We start from the raw sequence: 12,605 nt of genomic DNA, 5'->3' as shown, positions 1-12,605 counted from the left end.
ACACCATAATACCATCATCAACACCACTTCTAACACCATCAACAACACTACTACCATCATCAACACCACTATACTACCAACATCAACACCATTACTACCATCATCGACACCATTACTACCATCAGCAACACCATTACGACCATCATCAACACCATTACGACCATCATCAACACCATTACGACCGTCATCAACACCATTACTACCACCATCATCACCGCCACTGCTAACATCATCAACACCATTACTACCATCATCAACACATTGTTACCATCATCAACACCATTACTACCATCATCAACACCATTACTACCATCATCAACACCATTACTACCATCATCAACACCATTACTACCATCATCAACACCATTACTACCATCATCAACACCATTACTACCATCATCACCACCATTACTACCATCATCAACACCATTACTACCACCATTACTACCACCATCACAACCACTGCTAACATCATCAACGCCACTACTGTCACAACTTCTGTAACGGCACTGAATCTGTACTTTAAAGGGTAGACTCAGGACGGAAAAAGAAAATAATTTATGTAAATGAATAGAGTAAAGTCCATTTAGCAAAACACTGAAAAAACGCCAAATTCCGACAAAAAATACCGAAGTTATCGGATTTTAAAATTTTGCAGTATTTTGTAAAAAAACTGTTTCATGAAATTGAATAGAAAAGAATATGTTGAGATGCAGCTTGCTCATTTGACATTCATAAAGACATGCATATTGAACTGTTTCACCGAAATAAATCAGAGTTTGAAAATGTCCTACTAAACTCTGTTATTCCTTGTCCGATTTTGATGAAATTGTCAGTGCTTTGTTTGTCTGATTATACATATGATGTAAATACACTTTTCAAGTCATATTATTTTCAGCCTGGAGTATACCTCTTTAAACTCCTTGCTTATTCTCCACAACCATGTTGTACATTTAGCCAGGATAAAAGAATCCTTTGAAACAGTATGTCTGTCAATGCGAAAAGCCCGCTTTATATCAACTTGCCTACCGAGAATAAAATACAATCTAATCTAATTCTCTAGTTTCGATTGGTAAAACCTAAAATCTAACCACGATTTGACGTCGTCGCAAGTCGAGTTTGGATAAATCACTCAGATAATCACGTTACCAATTTCTTCCTATAAGGGGAGCATGTTTGTCTCAATTTCGGAACGTCAGCGATCACCACCCCCCCCCCCCCGCCAAATCATTCTGTATACGGAGGATAAAAACAGATGTGATCGGAAAAAGCATCAGTAAGCTATTACTAGAGCTCATCAATAACATTCAACTTCTAGATCTAATTTAGCTGACAAGGACAAGTTAATTTCAGAGCTATGAATCTCGGCTATAATCGGTCTGTAGAAAGTTAGTCTACGGGCACATACCCTTGAATCTTACGTAGCGCATAACGCAGTGCCTGAAGTAGAGATTATCGCCCCTCCCCCTAAAATGGATGGAGAAAAAATAAGATAAGGAGAGAGAGAATACAAGTCGGTTTATAACATATATGTTTCACGTCGCGCTTCGCGCTCAAATGTATTACAGTGGCTATTTACTTGCAGCATTCAACAGTGTCGTGAATTTCTGAAGGCAATCACTGAAGGAAAAAATATGCCTACTTTAATTGCCTGGGGAGCGTTTCATCATTATTTTCATCCGACAAGTTGTCAGATCTGACATCTTTCCATGATTTTGATTGGCTGAGAGGCAATGTTCCTATGGTAACTGTCGGATAAAATGGGACCTGTCGGATAAAACGTCCGACAAGTCCTTTCATGAAACGTCCCACTGTTCTCAGAGACTATTATCATTTTCAAATTCATAAACTCATTGATGACTTTCAGGATGAATTATTTATAAGAAATTTAAAGTCTACGTTATACTAATGAATTTTTATGTTATTTTGTTTTTCAGAGCGGAGAGAGGAATAGTGTGGGTCTGCTACTCCAGCCTTGGGCTGACAATTATCATTCCATGGAGGCTGAGACAAGACGATTCTTCAAATACATTACCAAGATACAGGTATGCCCTCACCCCACCCCTCCCTATCCCCCCTCTCACAATCTTCTACCAACCCACCTCCATCTCACTCCATTTCCACCCAAGTTCCTCACCCCTTCTCTTCCTTTTATCGAATTTCCCTCCTCTTTCATTACTCCCCTTTCAGTCACCCCTCCCCTCCATCAACACATCCCTTATACCCTCCCATCCCCCAACTCCCATCCACCCATCTCTCCCTCCCCAACCCTCCTCTTCGTCAATCTTCTTTCTTTCTTTCTTTCTTTCCTCCCTCCCTCCCTCCCTCCCACCCATCCCATTCTTCCCGATATCCTATTCTCATTTGGTCGCATTTCATAAGTTGGGTATGCAAAAAGGGTGCATGGCGGATGAACAACAGTCCACATAGTGCCATGGATAAATTGTTGCTCCATCACAGCATCTTGACCAAATTTATTGAGTAAGATTTCATTTTGAAGCTCAAACTATAGGCTAAATATATTACTCTACTTTAGATCAATAAATTATCAGGAACAAAAACTATAGTACATTAAGTTTGACGTAACAGGGGTGGCGGAAACGGTGGATGTGGTTAATGATAAAATGTAATTAAACTTAATCAACAACTTAATGTAATATGACTGTTGGCCTCATTTTTCTAGGCAGTTTAAAAGCAGGGAACAACTAAATGTTATAGAAATTTGACAATTTTGAAAATATGCAGGAATGAAATACATTGTGTATGTCAGCTCTGATCTGCAACCTAATCAATTAATAAACTGGAGAAATTGGGTTAATTATCTACTAGTACATGTAATTTGTAAACTTAATTTTTAGTACAAATTTTGTGTATCATTGCAATAAAAATGTCTACCCTTGATGCACATGTAGTAATTTTGCCAAGCATAATTACAAACAATGACAGGCATTTTGGGGGCAAAATTTTGAAATTAAATATTGTCAATTAATTAGTATAATTAATGTGCATACAATAACAGATAATTATTCGATTTTTGTGACCGATTTAATTATTGATGTTACAAGATTAAAAATGCAAACTACTAGCGTGATCCAATGTTGCATTAACTTTTGACACCATTTTATGTGCAGCAGGTCTAATTTGAGAAAAACACATTTCAAAATTCATATTTATATTGATGTCTATATGATTAGCTATTAATTTGTCATTTGAAAGAAAAATAAAGGTATTTGAGACTTAAAATTTTTTTACAGAATGGTAATACCTATAACATATAAAAAATGACAATTTTTACTCTGTTCACGAAATTGGACCAGCTCATGACATGCGACCAGTTGCATTATGGAGAATTGATACTTGCACTAAATATGTTATATGTCGCTGGCTAATTACGATTTTCGTGGCTGTATTTTCGCAACATAACCATGATTACATACATTGGTAACAATGAGACCTTACAACTTAGGGCATTTTGTTATTGTTTCTTTTTTTGTTGCTTTGTTTTATGTCATATCAATTATGAACCAATGCCGTTATAATACAATGTGTCATAGTCCCCGTTTTAGATCATTGTACATTACAATATGAACCTTAGTTTCAATATCGTGTTATCCTATCCGATTGTGTATTAAGGTGCAATGTCGGGAGCAACATGCTGTAGGGCGGAGCAGTCCGGTTGGAACCGGTTCAGACTGGCCATGGACGGTCTGCTTTGATGAAGGTTCATCTTACGGAGGCAGAGGCGCTCTAAGACCCGGATGCGTGGTCTACTCATTCGGGTATTTTATTCAGATTTTTAATTTCAATTTTGATATATTCATTTCCCTCTTCCATTCGTTTCATATTCACAGGGTGATAAAAAAAATAGAGCAAATTCATGCATGTATTTTTTTAGGTGTTAAACACAAATTGCGTTTTTCGCAGCTACACTTTATGTGAGGAAACAATATGTTGTATGATATCCCCTCCTGTTTTCCCCAATACGGAATACACAGCAAATTGATAAACTAACAAGGGGAAATAACTCGGGAAATGTATCATAAAAGAGGTCGCTTTTACAAAAAAAGTGATATATCTCATTTCAGTGGGCTCTCCAACTTATTGAACGAAAATAATGATTATTGACAATCATGAAAATCAATGGATGCACAATAATTGTGGTGGAAAGTTGTTAAAGGTTTATTTTATCAAAATAGACGATCGCTATTCATCGTCTTGGTAATTTTTCCCTCCTTTTTTCTCTTTTTTAGAACTCGTTCATCAAACATTCGCTTCGAGATTGAGATGGCAGAGAGGGGATGCGAGGTGCATGTGTTTGATCCGAGTGGTCGCATGAGGGCGCACATCCTATCTGAGAGTGAACAACATGGTGTGGGCAAAGGAACATTGCCCGAGAACATTGTACTACACAAAACTACCCTTGATTGGCGGGATTCGAACGTTGGACTTCAAGGGTCATCGTCATGGAAACCAAGTAAATTGTCTGCTATCATGTCCAAACTGGGACACGACTCGGTAAGCATTGAACAAATAATCTGAGTTTACGAACCTAATATAAAAATATCTCGAACGTTTGTGATGCTGGACCAGTGGTGGTGGTGATGGTGATGATGATGGTGATAATGATGATGATGATGAGGAGGAGGAGGAGGAGGATGATAGGGACGATGATAATGACGATGATGATGGCTGTGAAGGCGATGACTATGCCAATGGCGATGATTACTACTGTAATGAGCTTATACAATCGTTCAAATTTCAAGCTGAAATATATATTGCAATTCCTCGTGGGAATAGGTCTTTAAGAAATAGCATAAGATGACGATTTCTATGTCAATATATACAAGAAAACTAGTGAGCTATTCGTGATGAATAGATCTGTCTTCTGAATATCATAGGAAAAGGAATGACATATCATAGGAAAATGTATATCAGTCATACAGTATTTACGACATTTCCAATCTCAGAAGTATTTATTTATCAGTAACATCGGAAGAACAATCTAATAGGTACGCATTGTACATTTCAAACCTCTATGTGTAGCTTTTACCTCTTTTCTACATATTCCACAAAATAATGGTTTCTGCATTAAAAAAAAACAATTAAAAATAAACAAAAGACAATTACCAAGTAAAATAGTCAAGTAATAACAGAAAGAAGCTTCTTCATGACGTAAAGTATGATGGAAGTATCCTAAAAGATTTATAAACTTATGTAGATTGCTTTTCCGCGTTCATTGTTTCTAGTAGCATGATAATTGTCAGATGTTCAATTTCTCAAGACATTGAAAGCTGCTTTGCTTCTTCCATGGATCTAATGAGCTTCTTGACAAACTTGTCATTCGTGGTTGGTAATGCGACAAAGATGCGGCCATCATTTTGACCATGCTGCGGTAGTTTCTTAGATTTTTCTTGTTTTTTTTCGAAATTGCGTAATTCGCTGCTGTTAGGTCTTTAGATATGGATATTCCTGAATTCATCAGCTTGCGTCGAGAATGAAGTAAGCTTGATGAGTGCGGTATGGTGTAAGTTTCACACTAATAGCTCTGTGATGCTAGTGCCCTTTGTTAAGGCATTTATCCTCATTACCAGGTCCCTCGGAGAGGACCTTAAGCCGTTGGTCCCCTGGTTGCTTGCTTACAGGCATTCGTGCTTTCTTAGCAGTCAGGTAAAAAAAAAACCTCGGTATAACATAACAAGATGACGTTCATCAACTGAAAGCAAGCAACCAGGGGACCGACTTCTTATGGTCCTCTCCAAGGGACCTGGTAATGAGGATTTAAATGCCTTACCAAAGGTCACTTGTGCATCAATTGTGAATCGAACCCGGGTCACGGGAATACGAAACCTCCACACTACCGACTGAGCTATACAAATAGTTGCAAATGACTCTGTGATGACTTTCATCAACTGAAGTATATGAATTCACCTCGCTGGCATGAGTTGACGAAAATGAGTAAGATGACTTTGTGTTCGATGACGACGAAGTCATGGATGATGACGCATAGATTGTAGACGAGGATGTCGAAACTGGTGTGGGTGCCACAATTAGGCTCCTCCTTGTTACCAGTTGGCCCAATCTGATGACTTCGGTCAAGTCCACCTCAGAAAAATGTTGATTTGAATCAATAGAGAATCAGACAGGCTTAATGCTGAAAATTTCATCAAAATCGGATGTAAAATAAGAAAGTTATGACATTTCAAAGTTTCGCTTATTTTCAACAAAATAGTTATATGAACGAGCCAGTTACATCCAAATGGGAGAGTCGATGATGTCACTCACTCATTCACTATTCTTTTGGTTTTTATTGTTTGAATTATACAATGTTTCAATTTTTACGAATTTGATGATTAGGACCTCCTTGCATGAAGCACAAAATGTTAAAATAATGGAATTCCATGTGTTCAGTGAGGAATGAAACTTATTTCACATGACAATGACGAGAAAATATAAATAGTTCATATTTCATCTAATAAAATACAAAAGAAATAGTGTGTGATATCATCAGTTCCCTCATTTGCATATACCGACCGAGATGTGCATATAACTGTTTTGTGAAATGAAGCAAAATTTTAAAATGTCATAACTTTCTTATTTTACATCCGAGTTTGATGAAATTTTCAGTGTTATACTTGTTGAATTTTTCTCTTTTTATTCAAATCAAGTTTTGGTTGGGGTGGACTTGCCCTTTAACTTAATTTTCAGCTTCTCATTTACAATCTTCAGCACAAACATTATACATGTTTTTAAGATTTGGTCTCCGGGACGGACACCAGATGACCTTATACAATTCCTTCTGGAATACTGTTGTACTTCGTTTACTGCAAGTCGTTGCGCTGTGATTTTTTTTTGTCCATTATGTTGTGTTTGTTGATTCTTCAATTTAAGTGATCTCACTGCGTTCGCTTACAATGTCAACTTCTAATGGTATTGTTTTATAGTTTGGGTTACCAGTCTAGCTAAATCCTGTCGAACTATCACAAATTCTTTCGTCGTGCCCCCCCCCCCCCACCCTTTCTCTCTCTCTCTCTCTCTTTCAGTGGAAAGCATAATATGAATCTCCGTTGCCGTAGTCAAGTGCTAAGAAAGGCAGTCAATAACTTTGCGAATGTGAATTAGTATAGCGCCATCTCTCAGGATAGTAGCTCTCGGACCTGAGATCGAGAGTAAATGTTTCTGCAGTTGCACGTTAAACAAAGTAATTCAAATCATTGTGGTCTGGGACCGTTCATTGGTTATGATGAAGGTGGTGGTGGTGTTGACAACGATGATGATGATGACGATGATGATGATGATGATGACGATGATGATGATGATGATGATGACGATGATGTTTATGGTGTTGGTGGTGCATATGGTGGACCAGGTGGTGGTGGTGGTGATGATGATGTTGATGATGATGGTGGTGTGGTGGTAAAGTCTTGAAGAATAATTTTGATACGATATTAACTTTCTAAATGGGGGGGGGCAAACTATATAGATTCCCCCATTTTTTTCTATCATTGGTGTTGTTTATCCCCCCCCACCCCCAACCGTCACAACTTTGCAATTTATCCTCCATTAAAATTCCTTGCCAAATAAAAAAAAATCTGTTTATAATTCATAATTCATCTAGGTAATACTGTTTCATTCATAATAATTTAGTAACTGCATTATTCCCTGTTTACTTTTTCAGATCGATATCATCAGAGCCGACCTCCAGAGCGCCGAATGGAAAGTATTAGAAAACATTCTTCTTGATGGGACGGTATCGCGTGTTCATCAACTCATCTTCAACATCCACCTCAACTGGAGCGGATTCGAAGTGCAAGGCTCCAATCAGGACGTCATCCGTTTCTGGTACAGCGTCCTGAAAGAACTAGAGAGGGCGCACTATAAATTATTTCACACTTTGGAAGACAAGGCGGAGCCGTCTATCTTCTTGGGGCAAACGATGCCTAATATTAGTAGTACTTACACGCTAGGGTGGGTTAACAATGCATGGAGGTGATGAACAGCGTAAATTTTTATACCCCACCTTCATTCCATCAAGACTTTCACTATATTTCACTTTTGAACTATCATCACTCTTAGAATTTGTGTGGCACTTCTTTCCGAAGTGGTTGTGGTTTTAAGACACTGTTCCAAGTTGCAATAGTGTCTAGCTCGTTTAATGATAAAGCATTTATCAAACAGATGAAAATTATGAAACAGTCAGTAATATACAGCATGGTAGCTCTCTGTTTGCTTGCTATGCATAATTAGCGAACTGGAAAGTTCTGAACATACTCATTTTCAGAGTTAAATCCATAATGCTAACGCGCTGAATTTCAGTTTTATTTTCAATTCTTATTCATATGGAGGTGACAGAATACAATGTTCCAGCAAAATACACAAAAATGTCACTACATTCACAAAGGCAATATGGAGTTTTGTTTTATTACTCGAACTATACTAGTACATATTAAATAAGGACATATTCAGTGGAAACTGATGTGAGGATTGAATAATGATAATGAAATATTAAAGCATGAATAATTGTTCATTAAAGAATCAATCAGACGATCGACAGTTTGAGTAAGGAAGGCAGACTTTCTTCCTGAATTTCTCAACAGATGATCCTTGTCCACTGGATAGTTTCATCAACCTCCTTTCTCCTTGAATTGATATGCTGCCCTCTATAGAGCTGCATAGTTTAGTATTTTTTACAAAACTTCAATATGGACTTTCAGTGTGACAATAAAATATTTGTTTTCAATGTTTAAGTCGAGTGAACTTTTATCATAATCTCCACTATTTCATTCAGTTTATTTATTAGTCCATGTTAATTTACTCAACATTCTTTCTGAGTATTCAGCGGATGATTCTTGCCGTATATAATGAATACACAATTTACGCTAGCCTTGTATTTTTTCCCCTGCTGCGGTATGATAAATTTCAATACAATTTCAATCCCAATACTACTTTACTTTAGAACTTGATATGTGGTTTTTTAATGTATATGGTTTGAATACATTACACCATACTTGTGCTACTATTCATTACTGTTATATAAAGGGGAAGCCAACATTGGTCATAAAATGTTCAGTTACAGAGAGGGGAAAAAGGAACATTGTGAAAGTTTAAAAGAAATCGAACAAGACAAGTATTAAGGAATGTAAAGGTGTTTAAAAATTGAGACCCCTAAGACTATCTAAATTCAAAATTGGCAACTGATTAAGTAAATCATAACAAACGCTAGTACAACTTTCCCATACAGGTCATGAACGTAATTATCAGGGATTTGTGTTTTTCCCTTATAAGTACTCATTCCCCTGGGAAAGTAATCAAAGTATAACATATTTCTTTTATGTCCCCATGAAAGAAAAACCCCAAAATAAACTTTAAAAAAATTACGAGAAGAAGAAGAATTTTAGTCATTATGTATTGGAGTAAATTAAAGAGTTGTCATTGTCTTACATCACAATGACATCACCAATGCGGCCAATTTGAAGTCTTAATTGGTGTAGTGATTATCAATTTTTACAACTTTTAAACATTCATAACTTTCTTATTGTTTGTCTGATATTGTACACTTATATACTTGTCTCGTTTTTCTTTTTCTTCTAAAAACAACTTTTTATTTGGTTTGAACATATTCGAATATTTGAGACATCATATTCATGTACTGAATGGCTATCTTGTCCATGCTGGTATTTTTAAAGTAAAACAGTACTTGCGTAATACAGTACTTAGTTATGTACCCAAGTTTTAATCATCCATGCCTTATAAAAAAGCTATAAGAATACCCTCAAAAGTTTCAATAAACACGTTTTATGATTATTTTTTTTGTGAATAAATTAAATCTTAAAACTACTTCTACCGTGATTAGGGGAGAACACAAAATAGAATTATTCGAGAATGCGTGTACTTAAATTAAAACACTTAATGGTTTTCATCAATGGTTTTTAGTGTTTTCATAAGTCATTGTATAAATTTATAATGCGTGCAATATAATTAATTGTAAAGTTATAGAAATTCTGTTCGATATTACTTAAATCAAATGCATTCTTTGAGAGAAACCTTGATTTTTTTTCAGTTTTGTAGTATTACATTATTTTCATTGATGAATGTAAATCTTTTGTTGGTCATTTGAAAGTTGATATATCTGTTTTTAATGTTATTATGATATTGCCAAAATATTGGCTTCTGTCATTGTATTGTGTCGTAATAATAAACATTTTTATGACAAGTTTACATTAAAAAGATGTTCATTGTTTGTGTCGACGTGTTTATAGAAGCAATTTGCGAGCTACGGTCATTGTCTTCTTTTTTTTAGTATTATACAATAGCCTTACAAACTGTATAATAAACATGATTTTGCAAGTGAGTTTTTACTCCGCAACATACGGATGATGAATGTATTGTTGAAATTGTCGGTCAAATGACAAAGAACAGCTGGGGAGGGGTCTTTGTCGAAAAATTGAGAATCGGAACAAATTTCCTCCTACGTTTCGGAGCTGACAAAAAATTGCACATTATGTGGTTTGAGCAGAGTCAAGGCCGAAACTGCAGGTTTGATTCACAAATTTTCGACAAAGACTTATTGGTTGTTCATTGTCATGAAGGGCATTTGACAATATTTTCTATGTTCTTGAATCCTCCGTACATCGCAGAGCTAAAACTCCCTTGAAGCCCCGTTCACAATTGGTGGTGCGACTGCTTACAACCGTTGCGATTGTGCACCACATATATTGTAACCGAATGATCGTAAACGATCACAAGAGCGAGTGTGTGAAAGCCCCTAAAGCCCCTTTCACAATTGATGGTGCGACTGCTTACAATCGTTGCGATTGTGCACCACATATATTGTAACCGAATGATCGTAAACGATCACAAGAGCGAGTGTGAAAGCCTCTAAAGCCCCTTTCACAATTGATGGTGCGACTGCTTACAATCGTTGCGATTGTGCACCACATATATTGTAACCAAATGATCGCAAACGATCGCAAGAGCGAGTGTGAAAGCCCCTTAAAGCCCCTTTCACAATAATGGTGGTGCGACTGCTTACAACCGTTGCGATTGTGCACCACATATATTGTAACCAAATGATCGCAAACGATCACAAGAGCGAGTGTGAAAGCCCCTTTCACAATTGGTGGTGCGACTGCTTACAATCGTTGCGATTCTGTGCAACATATATTGTGATCAAATGATCGCAAACGATCACAAGAGCGAGTGTGAAAGCCCTTTCACAATTGATGGTGCGACTGCTTACAACCGTTGCGATTGTGCACCACATATATTGTAACCAAATGATCGCAAACGATCACAAGAGCGAGTGTGAAAGCCCCTTTCACAATTGATGGTGCGACTGCTTACAACCGTTGCGATTGTGTGCAACATTATATTGTGACCAAAATTAATGATCGTAAACGATCGCAAGAAAAATATAATTGTGAAAGCCCCTTTAGTCCGCGACTATTCACGGTCGAGAACAGATAATGGAATGCGATGTGTTCTATGAAGCGTGCAATGGTCCATTGTTGCTAGGTCAGGTGCAGGCATTGTTCAAGTCATATAGGCAGAAAGATAAGAAAGCAGAATGTGTGAGTGTGATACCTCGGTCACATTTGCTCTACGGCGTCCGTACGGTGAGTCGAAAACAGCCATTTTGACATTTTGGTAATAGCTACATATACATGGTTTGAATAAAAATCAATAAAACGGCTGTTTTCGACTCGCCGTACGGCCGACGTAGAGCAAATGTGATCGAGGTATAAGATAAGAATGGTGCGTGGTGTATTTATAAGCCAGTTCGTAGTTCCATTCTGCGCATGATCAGAAGAAGGTCATTTGTACTAAAGTGACATGGTGGTTTAAACTTTAATGAGATAAGCACCAACTTCGATGTCTTGATTATTCATTTATTCTTTTGAATAGTGGTTTTCATTCACACCCACAAAAAACAACAATGCGTCCACGAACGACTGGTATTTCACAGTTTGCCAAGTACATTGTACAGCATGCTATAATATGCATTCAAAGTAAGAATACAACAAATACCTTCATTGAGTGTTCACTGGTGTGCCATTCTAGTCACCTGGTCTATTCAATTTCTTCATCCTGCTATGTAAGGCATGCTTACGTAATATCTTGCTTCGAAATCTGCCTATCGTAATCATGGTAATGAAATAAATGAAATGTCATTTGACCAAAATTGTCCATGAAGTAACTACGAACTGGTCTATTACAATGTATTAGAAGAAGTGGCCAGGCTAAGGGGACTTCTTCTCGTTCAGAATTTGCATGTTTATCCATCTTTGGCCGTTAATAAAACCATGGACCCACAGCAAAGTCACTACGACCACGCCAACGGATCTCTGCAGTTTATTAGACACTTCATTCTCGAGATAAACTCTCACTGGCGGCCTGTGACACCAGGCCGCCATTTTGTTCTGAATGATCGAGGTCGACTGTGAATGATATTGTCTCCGTTTCGGTTCTACATGCGAGTCATCTCGACAACGCGGTCCTAGCTGACGACGACATAGACCATGCATGATATAAGCTGGGTTTGGATTATACAAGGTAGACTGTCTGCCATCGGCTAACAGTCGTAAATAAAACTACATCGCCACCACTTG

General features: G+C 37.3%; 1 protein-coding gene across 2 annotated transcripts in view; it reads left to right on the top strand.

Moving 5' to 3' along the window:
* Positions 1-9,074, top strand: part of LOC121413927 (methyltransferase-like protein 24) — a 44,081-nt gene extending 35,007 nt beyond the window's left edge. For both annotated transcript variants that reach the window (XM_041606932.1, XM_041606933.1), the window contains exons 3-6: positions 1,938-2,045; positions 3,634-3,779; positions 4,251-4,515; positions 7,676-9,074. In XM_041606932.1, the coding sequence (XP_041462866.1) occupies positions 1,938-2,045; positions 3,634-3,779; positions 4,251-4,515; positions 7,676-7,990 (834 nt within the window). In that variant the 3' untranslated portion in view covers positions 7,991-9,074. The remainder of the gene's footprint in view (positions 1-1,937; positions 2,046-3,633; positions 3,780-4,250; positions 4,516-7,675) is intronic.
* The last annotated feature ends 3,531 nt before the right edge of the window (positions 9,075-12,605 follow it).

Source organism: Lytechinus variegatus, chromosome 4 (assembly GCF_018143015.1).
Source record: "Lytechinus variegatus isolate NC3 chromosome 4, Lvar_3.0, whole genome shotgun sequence".
Taxonomy (NCBI): Eukaryota; Metazoa; Echinodermata; class Echinoidea; order Temnopleuroida; family Toxopneustidae; genus Lytechinus; species Lytechinus variegatus.
Note: the sequence above shows the minus strand (reverse complement) of the source record. Positions and strands in the feature narration are given on the sequence as shown.